Source organism: Pan troglodytes, chromosome 19 (genome assembly GCF_028858775.2).
Source record: "Pan troglodytes isolate AG18354 chromosome 19, NHGRI_mPanTro3-v2.0_pri, whole genome shotgun sequence".
Lineage (NCBI taxonomy): Eukaryota > Metazoa > Chordata > Mammalia > Primates > Hominidae > Pan > Pan troglodytes.
In genome coordinates, this window is record NC_072417.2 from 94,814,472 (window position 1) to 94,829,177 (window position 14,706).

The 14,706-nt window shown below is 62.9% G+C and overlaps 1 protein-coding gene across 5 annotated transcripts in view; it reads left to right on the forward strand.

The window, feature by feature from the left end:
• The window catches only part of BAHCC1 (BAH domain and coiled-coil containing 1), a 70,972-nt gene that overhangs the window by 17,187 nt on the left and 39,079 nt on the right, over positions 1 to 14,706 (forward strand). For all 5 annotated transcript variants that reach the window (XM_054670761.1, XM_054670763.1, XM_054670764.1 and 2 more), the window contains exon 3: positions 13,861 to 14,040. In XM_054670761.1, coding sequence (XP_054526736.1) covers positions 13,861 to 14,040 — 180 coding nt within the window. The remainder of the gene's footprint in view (positions 1 to 13,860; positions 14,041 to 14,706) is intronic.

Consider the following 14,706-nt stretch of genomic DNA (forward strand, 5'->3'; position numbering starts at 1 on the left):
CTCTCCCTCCTGGCCCTTCCCGTACCTTCCCACCTTCCCGGGGGCTCTTTCCCCGTCCGCGCCCCCCGCCCCACCCTGTGGCTCTGTCTCTTCCCTGCATGAGTAGCTGGGGCTCTCTCCCACATGATCTCACAACTGGGTAGCTTAAAACAGTGAACATTGATTATTTCACAGCTTCTGTGAGTCGGGAATCTGACTCAGGGCCAGGTGTTGGCTGGGGCCTCGGACGTATCCAGACCCAGCTGTGGGGAGTCCCCTCCAGAGGCCACCCTCCGGCTGTCGTGGGTGTGGGAGTGTTGCCGGCTGCTGGCTGGAAGGAGAGAGTGAGAGAGCGCAGGACGGAAGCTCGGTGCGGGTGCGGCCTCACCTTTCGGGGGCAGTGGGTGGGTGTCACTTCCTCCACATCCTCTTTCTAGAAACGAGTCCAGGTCCCGCCCACACCAAGCGCCGATTACATAAAGGTGAACACCAGGGTCCAGGGTTATCAGGGCCTTCTCTGAGGCCCCCCACAGCAGCCATACCCTCCCCAACCCCAGAGTGGGCCGTCGGGACCCCACCCGTGGCTGTGGCTGCCTCCCCTGTGCTGACCGTGCCCTCCCCGGGCTCTCGCTGCTGGCTGGGGGAGACCTGCCCTCGGGGGTTTGTGCCTTTCCTCTGCCCCATGCCCTCGGCGTCCTTCCATGTGACTTGGCCAAGTGTAAGCCCCGGGCTCACTGGAAGCCTCGCTCCTTCTCAGCCTCTGTACCCCCGTGCCAGCCTGGTCCTGGACATCTGAGGCGAGGCTGGCCCTGTTCGTCCCTCACCACTCTTCCTCCCCCCTTCTGTCTTCCCCCCACACCACACCACCGCCTCCACTCTGGGCTGTCCCCTCCGCAGCAGCGGGCCCCTGGATACCCGTGGACCGTCCCCACCCCAGCCAGGGCAGTGCTGTCCACGCAGGTGCAGTATCGTCTCAGCACGTGTGGGAGGTCCGTTCCCAGACGTCCTGCCTTGGTGGAGTGAGCAGACCCCGAAACAGCCACAAGGCCGCGGGGGGCTGCAGCAAGGTCCCAGGGCCCATGCGGGAGGCAGGCCGCTCGGACCACCTGTGGCTTCCCTGGACTCCAGGCTGGGCTCAGGGCACGGGTGCGTGACCCTGGCCTGTCATGGGCACTCAGCAACTGTTCGTGTACCAGCCGGGTTAGGGTGTCCTTCTCTGGATGGGGCGCAGGGCTCGCTATGGGGTGCTGGGGCGGCTGTGTCCTCTGGTCTGGGCAGCGCTTTCTCCTTCCGTTTCTGCATCAGCTGCCTGCCTGGGTGGGGTCCGCAGGTGTGTCAGCCACCCCGGGGGCTCCCCCAGCCCACCTTGAGCTGACGCTGGCAGCCCACCTGGGTGCCCTTGGGATGGGGAGCTGGCCCTGGACCTGGCCTGCTGGATCCATGTGGTCTGAGCGTGTCTCTAGACTCTCCTCTGAAGCTGTGGGGGTGCCTTCCGGGCCCTGACCCGTGCCAAGGAGCCCCCGCACAGCAGCCCAAGCCACCTGCCCAGGACCAGCCGTGGCCGCCTCGATGTCCCCCTTGGCAGCAGAGCGGCTCCTCCCAAGGCAGGACCTGTCCTGGGGCAGGGGCAACGGTGTGGGGGCACCTCCTTCAGCGAGGGCCAATGCCTGGCGCCCTGGCCTCTGGGGCAGGTCTTGTCTGGGCAGCAGAGGCTCAGGAGGGCGCTGGTTCTCCCAGTGGTCCGTGAGGCCGGCAGGGCATGCAGGCGGCCAGCATCACGGCCCGGACCCCACAGAGGCGGAGCTCGGGCTGTGGGGTTGGGTGCTGAGGGCACCAGGAGCTGCCGGACCTCACCAGGGCCTTTTCTCCCTCGGACCTCCCGTCCGGGCCCCAAACCCCCTCGGCCAGCCCCATCTACCCCATCCCAGAGGTCCCTGCCTGAGCCACCCACCTCGCCCGCTCCCCTGCAGAGTTCCTAGGAACGCCGAGTTTTTACCTCAGAGGCTGAGGTGAAAACGAAGATGAATAAGATGAACGTGTGTGTCGTGAGGGCGTGGGTCCATGTGGCAGGAGCACTGGCCATCGGGAGGGCCTGGTGTGGCCGTTGGGGGCAGGAGGGACCGAGGTTCCCCGGGGCTCGTCACAGCCTCACCACGTGTCCCCAACCCCAAGGCCCCGGGACGGGGTGAGGCTGGGGGCGGAGGCGGCAGGCACCCCCTGGGCCCAGCCGTGCCCACTCCCCTGATCGCTGCCACACTGCGCTGAGAAGTCCCGTGTGTTCCCTGGATCCCGGTGTGGTCTCCGTCTCCCACCCCGGCCTGTCGCATCCCCACCCGACTGGCCATTACCTGCCCCGGCGTACTGTCCTCGCCAGCAGCTGTTACCCGCCCCGGCGTACTGTCCTCGCCAGCAGCCGTGCACTCTGCACGTTTGCCCCCTGGTTCCCATTGGAGCTCTGCCCTTCCCGCCCCGGCCCTTCTTCCAGGGCCACCAGATGCTGCGCAGGGGGCTGGGGACGGGCCCGGGCGAGGGAGCTGGAGGAGGGCACCTGGCCGTGTGACCCCCACCCTCTGAGACCCGTCCGCTGGCAGCTTCCTGGTTCCTTCCTCTCCTCCACCCATCTTCTTGGACCCTGGGTTTGCCCATGCCTGGCTCGGTGCCACACAGCAGGGGACAGGTGTGCTCAGCCCCTTGGGGTCGCAGCAGGGTGCTGCCTGGAGGGGAGTTCCAAGGGGGACCTTCATTGTGAAGGAGGGCAGGCTGGGCTTTTTGAAGGTGGCTGGGTGTGAACCAAGCCTTGAGAAACAGAGTTTGGCAGGGGGCATACGTCCCCCTGCAAGGGTAACGCGAGTGCGAGGCCCCATGTGGTTGGAGCCAGCTGTACCAAAAGCAGTTGGCTGGGAAATAACAGACAATGGCACTTTAGTGGGGGCCGGTCCCTGCCCTTTCAGCCTGCAGTGACCTGTGCTGGCCCCAGCCCCTTCCTGGGATACTACAGCCTGAGCCAACCTCATTTTGGAAGTCGGGCTCTTGGCACCTGGTCCTTCTCAGCACCAGGGGCAGGAGTGACCTGAGTCCCCTCGGTGGCAGGTGGAGCTCTCCCGGCCAACATAGCCACCTCCATGCTGGATGTGGTGATCACAGCGTGCGAAGCTGTCCCTGCTCCCTGACCTACCCCCCAGCCCCGCTTAAGCTGACTGACACAGACCATAGTTTCTCTCGCCTGGGTGCAGGGACCCCAGCTCTGGGGGCTGCAACTACCCACAGAACCATCGAGGACGGCCCAGGATGGCTGTGGGCAGAGCGCCCCACACTGCCAGGGAGACCATGGGCCTCACACCTCCAGGCAGGCCAGGCTGGGAAACAATGTGTGCGTGTGCGTGTGCGTGTGTCTGTGAGGATGGGTGTATGCGCGTGTGTGCATGTGTGTGTCCATGAGGGTGGGTGTGTGTGTGTCCATGAGGGTGGGTCTATGCGTGTGTCCATGAGGATGGGTGTATGCGCGTGTGTGCGTGTGTGTGTCCATGAGGGTGGGTGTATGCGCGTGTGTGCGTGTGTGTCCGTGAGGATGGTGTATGCGCGTATGTACGTGTGTGTGTCCATGAGGGTGGGTGTATGCGCGTGTGTCCGTGAGGATGGGTGTGTGTGTGTCCATGAGGGTGGGTCTATGCGTGTGTCCATGAGGGTGGGTGTATGTGCGTGTGTGCGCGTGTCCATGAGGGTGGGTGTATGCGTGTGTGTATGCGTGTGTGTGTCCATGAGGGTGGGTGTATGCACGCATGTGTGTGTCCATGAGGGTGGGTGTATGTGCGTGTGTGCGTGTGTGTGTGTCCATTGGTGTGTGTGTGTGTGTGTCCATGAGGATGGGTGGGTGTGCATGTGTGCGTGTGTGTCCATGAGGATGGGTGTGTGCGTGTTTGTGTGTCCATGAGGATGGGCGTATGTGCGTGTATGTGTGTCCGTGAGGATGGTGTATGCGCGTATGTACGTGTGTGTGTCCATGAGGATGGGTGTATGCACATGTACATGTCCACAAGGATGGGTGAGCACACAGGAGGGTGAGAGCCTGCCCCCCTGGCCATCCCGAGCCTACACCTGCCTCCGCCCACCTTTCTTCAGCTGCTCTGGCATGGAGCCTGTGTCATTGACGTCGCCTGTTTGGGCCAGGTGGCAGGAGTTAGGAGCACGCTAGCAGCCTGTGGCTGGTCCACTTGGAGGATGGGAGAGGCTGGCCAGCAGGGCCACATGGCTATGTGGACACAGAGCCAAGAGCACTAGAGTCTCCCTACAGCCCGGCTCTGTCGGGGCTCATCCTGTGGCTGCTGTGCCCAGGGAGGCCTTGCACCCCCATCCGTTGCCGTGTTGTCCCCTGCATGTCTACAGCTAGACTGGACATGTCCAGGGTCAGGGCAGGGGGTGGGGGCCCCGATTGAGAGGCCGGAGTGTAGGAGGGCAGGTGGGTGTCCACGTGGCCTCCCTTGCTCTGCAGGGACCCGAGGGCCAGGGTGGATTCCTGGGCTGGGGTGTGCGTGCGTGTGCCCCTGACATCTTCACCGGGGTGTCCGTCTCCCCGCAGCTGGCTGTCTCAAGATGGTGGGATGGGAAGCGTTCAGTTTGGGGCGAGGAGACTCATCCAGCTGCGGGGGGCGGCGCCGAGGGAGTGGCGCTGACCACCCTGGTTGCATTCCCACGCCCCTGGCCGGCCGCCCCACAGCCCTCCAGAGTGTCTTAGGGGCAAGGGGAGGTCCTGGCCACCCGCCTGCCCAGGAGAGCGGGTGAGAGACATGGGAGAAGGTGTGAAGAATTGGAGAAGCAGAGAGGGAGCCTGCCTGTGCCCCGCCCTCAGCCCCCACCATGGCTGCTCTGAGTCACTTGGCACAGAGCTCTCAGGGGAGGGAGACCGAGGAGGGACCCCATGGGGAGCGTCGGCCACCCCCCCCCCCACCCTAGCCAAAGGGCTAAATTTACCCTTTTAATAAGAACCAGACTTATATCCGATTTTCCTTTTCTTTTATTAGTTCTGGGCTGTCGGTGGCTGAGCCCATCCTGTCATCATCACCTCCCGGCCGTTTCCACACTGATTGGGTTGGGTACACAGCAACCACAGAGTTTTCCTATTAAGGCCTGAGAGACGCTGCCTCTGGGCCAGCGCAGGCTTCTGGAAGGTTCTCCTGAGCCAGCCAAGGGGCTTCCCGGGTGACGTGCTCCTGTTCCTGGGCAGGCGCCCCTCCCACAGGCTGCTGCAGGTCCTGGGCTGAGCCCATGGCTGCATGCTCTTGGCCTTCCCTGCAGCCCCTCCCTCGCTGCCCCCACACTGCTTCCCATCCTTTCGCACCTCGTTTTTCTCTGTTACTCCTTTCTCCCTGTGCCCGCCTCAGTCTCCACTTGTCCAGCTGCCTTCGTGGAGCCACGGGTGGTGGGGAGGTTTGGTGGCCCCAGGGGGCCAAGGCACCCTCAGACACTTCCAGGCTGTGGGGGCAGAAGAGGCAACAGTAAGCAGGGCGGGCCCCGTGTCCACCAGGTGTGGAGGGAGCAGTGCTGGACAGACGGACATCTGGTGGCAGCAGGTGTGCAGTCGGGACAGAGCGCCGCCCCGAATCTGGACAGTTTGCGGGCCCTGGAGAGGGCTTCAGATTGGAGAGGGTTCCAGGACAGCCCGAGAAACATTGGGTCCTGCTTCTCCACCACAGAGGGGAGCTGGGCCTGGCCACGTGACCTGTTGGCTGCCCGCCAGAATCTACAAGACTCCCAAGGGCCACTTTAGGGTCTGGGGTCTCACTGCCCCAGGAGACGCAGCTCAGAACTGAGCAGCTGTGCCGGGTCAGGGGTTGGTTCCCATGCAGCAGTGGGCTGGGGGGCTGGAGCTGCAACTTGATGGAGATCTGAGGCCCCCCTCTACCACCAGTGGGCCGGGACATGCCCCGACCCAGGGCAGCTGTTCATCCCGGTGCCCCTTCAATGCCACCTTTTGCACAGCGGAGGCCAAGAGCCCTTGCCAAGGTTCAGGTCAGTAAGTGGATAAGTCTGGTGGAGGCCTGAGCCCTGGGAAGCAGCATCTTTGAGGACTTGCCCAGCTGTGTGGCTCCCATGCCCGAGAACAGAGTCTGCCAAGGTGCGCACACCCACAGACGTGTGTGTGTGTGTATAGCCACTCATCCCAGACATGTGAGCACAGTCAGACCTTGTGTGCACACCCATAGTCACGTGCATACGCCCAGAGACAGGTTTGCACAGACACACCCCGTGAGTCTCACACACAGTCCCTCCCCTGCCTCTGTGCAAGTGTGAGTGTGTGCAAGTGTGAGGTGCACCCCACATCTCGAGTCTGGACCACTAGTGATTGCAGCCAGGGTGGGGGAAGCATCACTGGGTTGTATCTGGGGGTTGAGCCTGCAAACACCTGCACACCCAGCATGCACCTGCCTGTCTCCCAGCCACATCTGCACACTGGGGTGGCATGTGGCTGGGCCTCTAGCCCCTGCCACAGCAGCTTCTGGTCTCCTGGTGCGGGCGGCGGTCCCAGAGTGGCCTCTCACCCCAGGCAGGGCCTGGTCTCCCCACCCCGTCCCTCATTCCTCTTTCTGGGCAGCCAAATGGTCAGATGCTACACCCCTGCCTCCAAGCAGGCTGCACCTCCCCTCTGCATCCACGCAGGAACCTGTGCAGGGCGGCTTCCTCCCCCCGCTTTCCCGGAATGAGGAATGTGGGGCAGGGCCAGCAGGGGGGCTGCTCCTCCTTCCTGCCTCCCCTCCCGTCCTGCACAGCTCCCTTGGGAGCCTGGCTCGTGGGAAGGGTGCTTGGGACCGCCCATCACTCCGTTCCCAGCCACTCCTGGTGTCCCCCGCCTGGGCGGGCCCTGTGGGGGGCGGGGAAGGTGTGGAGCGGAAGCCAGTGCCGAGGGAAGAGGGGAGCCTGAGTGGGTGTGGGTCGGGGGTGGGAGCTGACGCAGGCGGCGGGTGCAGCCGCCAGACTCGGAGCTGGGGAGGCCCATGCCAGCAGCCCGGCAGCTGGGCTTCCGGAAGCAGCGGGAGCTGGGAGCCTGGGAAGGGCCTCGCTGCTTCTCTGGAGCTGCCGCCATCTCAGCGAGGCTTTTTTTTTTTTTTTTTTTTTACAACCCATTTCACAGTTTCCAGAAAAGGAGGATGCTGTCTCGGCGGCTCACTTAACTCAAAACAAATGCTCGCTCTGCCGGCTCCGCGCCCGCCTCTCCCGGCTCCGCGCCCGCCTCTCCCGGCTCCCGGGCCCTGCCGTCCTCTTGTTCCGTCTGCCTTCAGTCTGGTGCCACAGGGCGGAGCAGGGTCAGCCTGGCAGGAGAGTGGGGTGGGGCACAGTGGGCACCTGGCCATCCGATTGCCCAGGCCCAGCCTCTGCTGTGTGGGTCCTCGGGACCCTGGATGGGGGCTGCTGGCACGGCTGCTGGACCGACCCTTACAGAGGGAGTGGCTCTCCGGGGAGTCCTGGGCTCCAGGGCCCCAGCATGCTCTGTACCCCTCAGGCTGCCCAGCATGTGTTGCCCTTCTTAGCCATCCATAGCAAGGAGCCTGGCAGACAGGTTGGCAGGAGGCAGGCTAGTTCCCATCGGCTGTCCTGGCCACTTAGGGCCACCTCTGCTGTAAGCCCATGTGGCCAGGTCTCACCTACTGTGTGCCGGCCTCCCCACACAGCACCCCTGGGCCGGGGCCAGGCTCATTGGGCACCGAGACTCCAGCCCAGCTGTTGTGCAGCTGTTCCCCAGTCCTCCCGCTGCTGGGCCACCCTGAGACAGCAGGTCCAGGCACAGCCTGCCTCCTGGTCTAGTTGGCTGGACCTTGGGCTCCGGGTCAGACTGGCCTCCCAGGGATGGGGCTGTGCCCGAGGACCTGAGCCACCTGGGGGTGGCCACAGCCCTCCTGGTGTTGCTGTCTCCCGAAACCATTTCCTCAGCTAGCCGGGCGCCCAAGCCAGGCCTCTACAGCATCTTGGGCAGAGCTGAGGTGGCCCTGGAGCTGGGGCCAGAGCCCGGTCTGGATCTAGAACTGCAAACCCGGCCTGGGCCGGCTGGGCAGGGGGGGCAGCGGACTGGAGGCCAGTGTGCAGTCCTCGGTGGCCCCGCTGACACCGCGTCCCGCTTACTGTCCCTTCCCCAGGAACATCCTAAACTCATGCTGCCTCCTGTGATGACAGCTGATGGGAAGCCTGGCAGAGCGGCCCCAGGCAGGCTCTGTGTGGGGCCAGGGTGCCCTGACCATGCACGCGGGTGGGGATAGGCCGTGTTCGGCCCCCAGCGGAGCACTTGGGGCTATGGGCCTGGACCAGCAACTTAGACTTGGTCATGCTCCATCTCTTACCAGCCCCATGGCGGGCCCACGACCGACCTTGGGAGCATGATGGCACTACGTCACATGAGTCTGAAGCCCCAGGTAGGGGAGGTGCCACTGCAGGCAGTGCCAGGATGGGGCACTTGGTCTGAGGAGGTCTAGGTCAAGACCCCCTCCCTGGCCCCCAGCTGCCTCCGCCTGGGCTGGTAACCACAGCACTTGGTAGACAGGGACTTTGCCAAGAGGAAAGAGCCTTCAGCCCGGTTCCCGGCTGGCCTTGGCCCACGCGGTCTGGCCCTGGCTGGAGCCCAGGCTACATTCGGCTCCCAGGCAGCTGAGGCACAGGCTCTGTCTGGGGTTGGCCACTGGTCGGCGGGGGGTGCTGGGGAGGTGGCAGCCTGGTCTGCCCATGGCTCTGCTGGCCAGTCACGGTGCCATCCCCAAACACCGGGAGGCAGGGGTGACAGTAGAGGCGTGATGCTCTGTCCTGGGGTTTCCCGGGCTCCTCGGGAGCTGAGTGGGATAGGGAGGGCCTCAGGTGGCCGGCAGTCCCATCCCCCACACTCGCAGGGGTCACCACAGTAGTGACCACCTGGCAGGGCCTGCAGAATCTGCTTCCAAGTTTCAAGCCAAGGCCAGGACAGTGGGGGAGAAATCCACGCCTTTAGAGTAAGCATCTGAGAGCCCCCAGCCATGTGCAGGGCCCGTGCTCACGGGGCAAGGGGGATGCCGGGCAGAGGCTCTTCCCCTGCCTGGTCCCGTCTCCGAGGTGCTGGCCTGCTGAGCAGCCATTGAGACGCCCTGGCAGCAGCTGCCGCCAGAGCCAGGATTTCCAGAAGCAAGAGGCCACCCCAGTCCCTTGGGGGGGATGGTAGGGTCTCTCATGGTAGGCTCAGTATGCAGGATGCCTGGGCATGGAATTGGGGTGCAGCATGCGACCCCGTGTGATACTGGAGAAGGGTATTTGCAGCTGTGCCCAGAAGTGGTCCCAGAACGCTCATGCGAGGGCCTCAGGGCCGGGGTCTCGGGTGACTCCGCTTCCTCTCGTGATTTTTTTTTTTCTTGGAGGCGGTGTCACACTTTGTCATCCAGGCGGGAGGGCAGTGGAACAATCTCTGCTCACTGCAACCCCTGCCTCCCAGTTTCAAGCAATTCTCCCGCCTCAGCCTCCCAAATAGCTGGGATTACAGGCGCGCACCACCATGCCCGGATAATTTCTGTATTTTTAGTAGAGACAGGGTTTCACCTTGTTGGCCAGGGTGGTCTTGAACTCCTCACCTCAAGTGATCCACCACCTTGGCCTCCCAAAGTGCTGGGATTACAGGCGTGAGCCACCGTGTCTGGTCTCTCTTGTGCTTTATTACCTGAGCTTATTATGGTGAAAATACAAAGACGTGATGTTTGTATGACAAGGAGACAGCAATCCAGGTGGCCCGTTTCCAGAATGAAAGGGAAAAAGAAGTGAAAGAGATCCCCAGATCAGCAGCCCTGCCTGACTCTGGGCACAGACAGCACTTTGGGACCCCCAGCTTAGTGAGGCTGGTCAGGTGCAGGGAGGGGCTAGGCTAGAGCCCCCATCCCCTTCCCTCTCATTCCCCAGACTGTGGGGCCGGGGACCCTTCCTCAGTGGGCTCAGATAAGGCAGCACAGCAGGGTCCCCCAAGTCCGGAGACAGGCTGATTGCCCACTGAGGGCCCCGTGGGACACCGGGGTGTGTCCTGCCCCCGCCTGATGTGGTGTGGGAGAGCTCAAGGTACAGGGTTCTCAGGCCAGGATCCTGGAGAAATCCCTTCTCCAGACCCAACTTTTGGACTTAGTTGCTTCCCACCATCCCAAGGAGGAAAAGGCGGGAGGGACTTCCCCAGGAGGGGGTGTGGGGGTGGGAAGGCCTGGGGGACTCGAGGCGGGCCTGGGCGAGGCAGCGGCAAGCTTCCAACTCCGAGGGGAGCCCACACTCACCCCACAGGCATGCCCCAGTGTCCCCAAGCAGGGGAAGCCAGCACTTCCCTTCCCAACCCAGAGTCCCCTCCCTGGCCGCCGGGCCTGTGGTCTGGCCCCAGCCCATGGCAGTCCCAGCCTTGTGGTCCGGGAAGCCCCTGGCTCGCGGGCACCTTCGCCCCCTGCCCTGGGCCTGGGCCTGGCCCTGCTCCACAGTCCCTTGGGCCGGCTCTTCCTCTCCACCCGCCCACCCGCCGCAGAGGCCAGCTCACAGCCCATGTCCCCCACCAGCACTCACAGACCCCTCCTCTGCTGCCATGACCGGGAGAGGCCCCTTGAGTCCACGTGGCTGCGTTCGCACACGAGAGGGGAAGGGGCCTTGGGGGCCCTGGGCTGGGAACTGGCTCAGCACAGCAGGAGCCTGCCAGGGCCCTGCAGGGCAGCCCCCGCCGCCCCCCTTGCCCCGCCGCCTCTGCTGAGTCACCTCATGTCTGGGAAGTTCCCAGAGCCAAGCCAGGCTGGATGAGGCATCAGAAATTCACAAATTCCCCCTGCCTCCCGGGCAGGGGAATGGCTGTCCTGACTCACCTCGGGCTGGGCCCCCGCAGACCCCACTATCCCCACGCTCAGCCTCATTCCCCTCTTTCCCGAGGGGGCAGGCCCCCCGCCCCGGGTTCCTGGAATGGTCCCAGGCCAGGCTTGCTGCCCGTGGGATGGAGACGACAAGGTGCCAGGGTGCCTGGCTGGAGTGGGGGCCACTCAGTGACAGCCTCAGACCACCCATGGAGCAGCAGGGCCACCGTGTGCAGAAATCTGTGTGTGCTGTGTCCTCCGTGTGCAGGAGCCGATAGTCATGGCAACTCTGGGAGGCTCCCTCGGGCTGGCCTTGGCCACTGGACTTGGGCAGAGGGGGGCACAGCTGAGGGGCCACAGGCAAGCATGCAGGCGGGCCGATGGTCCGGGAGAGCTGGGCTGGGCGGGGCCTGGGGCCCTGGGGGCTCACCATTTCCCACACTCAGGCTGCCAGGAGAAGTGCGGGGTATCCTGGCGGTGCCCAGGAAGGAGCCTCTCGCGGCCTCCACCTGACCCAGAGGTGAGCGCCGTCCGCAGCTCTGTGCCAGCCCGGTCGGGGCCCAGCCCCAGGAATCCTGAAGGGATTTTAGAAGCAGATCCGTCCTCAGCGCCACCCTTCCTTCCTCTGTCCCCCGCCCTCGGTCTTCCCCCTGGCTCAGTTTCTCCCTCTGCTTGCCTGAGACTGGGGCATTCCTGTCTGACAAGTCAGTTTACTGGGCCTGGGTAGAGGGATGAAGACCCCACTCAGGAGAGAGAACAGCTCCTCCCAGTGCTGCCTGGAGGGGCCGAGACTGTGGGGCCCGTGGAGCTGACACAGGGCCTATGGCTGGGGCCCCGCTGACCCTGGTGCCTCATGTATCACCTTGACCTTTTTGGCAAGTTCGCCAGTGTGTGAGAGGCCTTGGAGCTGCCCACAGCTGTGGGCTGGGAGAGTCAGGGTGCTCTCCCTGTGAAGAGGAGGCCCATCCACAGACCCTGAAAGTTGATTGGGCACAGTGCCCAGCACCCACCTGGGTGGTAGTGGTGGTGACAGTGATGGTGGTGGCGGCGAGTGATGTGGTTATTGATGGTGATTGGTGATTGATGGTGATATGGTTGTTGTGGTTGGTGATGGTGGTGGTGGTGTGGTTGTTGTTGAATGTGGTTGGTAATGGTGGTGGATGATGTGGTTGGTGGTAATGGTAGTGGTGATGTGGTTGGGGGCATGGTGGTGGAGGTGATGTGGTTGGTGATGATAATGTGGTTGGTGTTGTGTGGTGGTGGTGATGGTGATGTAGTTGGGGTGGTGTTGATGTGGTTGGTGGTGGTGGGTGATGTGGTTGGTGATGATAATGTGGTTGGTGTTGTGTGGTGGTGGTGATGGTGATGTAGTTGGGGTGGTGTTGATGTGGTTGGTGGTGGTGGGTGATGTGGTTTGTGGTGATAGTGCTGGGTGATGTGGTTGGTGATGATGATGTGGTTGGTGACAGGTGATGTGGTTGGTGGTGATGTGGTTGGTGTGATGTGGTTGGTGGTGATAGTGGTGGGTGATGTGGTTGGCGTGATGTGGTTGGTGTGATGTGGTTGGTGGTGATAGTGATGGGTGATGTGGTTGGTGATGATGTGGTTGGGGGTGATAGTGGTGGGTGATGTGGTTGGTGGTGATGTGGTTGGTGGGTGATGTGGTTAGTGGTGATAGTGGTGGGTGATGTGGTTGGGGGTGATAGTGGTGGGTGATGTGGTTGGGGGTGATAGTGGTGGGTGTTGTGGTTGGTGGTGATAGTGGTGGGTGATGTGGTTGGTGGTGATAGTGGTGGGTGATGTGGTTGGTGGTGATAGTGGTGGGTGATGTGGTTGGTGATGATGGTGGGTGATGTGGTTGGTGGTGATGTGGTTGGGGGTGATAGTGGTGATGATGTGGTTGGGGGTGATAGTGGTGATGATGTGGTTGGGGGTGATAGTGGTGGGTGATGTGGTTGGGGGTGATAGTGGTGGGTGATGTGGGTGGTGGTGATAGTGGTGGATGATGTGGTTGGTGGTGATGTGGTTGGTGGTGATGTGGTTGGTGGTGATAGTGGTGGGTGATGTGGTTGGTGTAATGTGGTTGGTGGGTGATGTGGTTGGTGGTGATGTGGTTGGGGGTGATAGTGGTGGGTGATGTGGTTGGTGTGATGTGGTTGGTGGGTGATGTGGTTGGGGGTGATAGTGGTGGGTGATGTGGTTGGTGTGATGTGGTTGGTGGGTGATGTGGTTGGTGGTGATGTGGTTGGTGGTGATAGTGGTGGGTGATGTGGTTGGGGGTGATAGTGGTGGGTGATGTGGTTGGTGGTGATGTAGTTGGTGGTGATAGTGGTGGGTGATGTGGTTGGTGGTGATGTGGTTGGTGTTATGTGGTTGGTGGTGATGTGGTTGGTGGTGATAGTCGTGGGTGATGTGGTTGGTGATAGTCGTGGGTGATGTGGTTGGGGGTGATAGTGGTGGGTGATGTGGTTGGGGGTGATGGTGGGTGATGTGGTTGGTGGTGATAGTGGTGGGTGATGTGGTTGGGGGTGATAGTGGTGGGTGATGTGGTTGGTGGCGATGTGGTTGGTGATGATGTGGTTGGTGGTGATAGTGGTGGGTGATGTGGTTGGGGGTGATAGTCGTGGGTGATGTGGTTGGGGGTGATAGTGGTGGGTGATGTGGCTCGTGGTGGTGGTGGTGGTGATGTGGTTGGGGGTGATAGTGGTGGGTGATGTGGTTGGGGGTGATGGTGGGTGATGTGGTTGGGGGTGATAGTGGTGGGTGATGTGGCTCGTGGTGGTGGTGATGTGGTTGTGACAAAGATGTCGTTCTTGGGTTTGCAACAGCAGGAGAGTGTCAGTACCAGGACACCTGGGGCACCAAAAGACTCAGGACTCTGAGTGTGGCAGTGAAAGGCATATGGGGGTAGCCTTTCCCATCATCGGTTTCTTGGATATTGAAAGTCAAAGGCTCCGGGGGAGATTGGGGCCTGAGAGTCCCCTGTGGAGAAGGGCTGTGGTGTTGCCCCTGCCCTGCCTCAGGCCACACCCTGGGAGCTGCCCCCAGACTCACTCTTGCCCTGTGTCCACAGCCAGCAGCCGCCTGATGGGAAGTTCTCCGGCCTCCTCGTTCATGGGCAGTTTCCTCACCAGCAGCCTGGGCTCGGCAGCCTCCACGCACCCCAGCGGCCCCAGCTCCTCCCCCCCTGAGCAGGCCTACCGTGGCTCCCACCCCACCACCTCCCAGATCTGGTTCTCCCACTCCCACGAAGGTAAGTTGGCGGACTGGGCTCCCAGCGACGCCCTGGTGGCCAAGAGACTGACCCTGGTGCCCGGGCCAGGGGCAGGTGAGGGGCTCCCATCGTGGCCGTGGGAACCTGGCTGGTGGACGGTGACAAGCAGGCTCGGGTGAGGCTGCCTCCCTGCCGAGGAAGCCCTGGGGGAAGTGGTGATTGGTTGGAAACAAGGGCGGCCTGTTCGGCAGTGGTCCTGGCCAGATGTGTGCTCCAGATGGGCAGTAAGGGGAAACGGGGGCCAGGAGGGGCTCTGGGGAGCTGAGAAAATGTGGAGCACAGCTGGGCTGGCCGGGCTGGGCTCACCCTCACAGTGGCCGTGCCCCACCTCCCCAGACGCTAGGAGGCGGGCTCCAAATGTGCCAGCTGGAGGAGGGGGCCGGGGCGGGGAGAGCTGTCAGCGCACACAGGCTGCCACCCAGGGGCCTGTCCCAGGACAAAGAGTTCCTCCCAGGCCACCTGCCTCCCTGTGGGACACAGCCCTGGGCACACAGTAGGTGCCTCATGAATACTGGCTACTCTCAGGCTGCCTGGCCAGCAGGAGACTCCTGGAGGCCCCCCTGGCGTTTCCCTGGCAGGGCACCCCTGCCCGGATCCCTGTGCTTGCTCAGACCCCTTGCCCTGCAGCCTAGGAGGCGGCCCTGG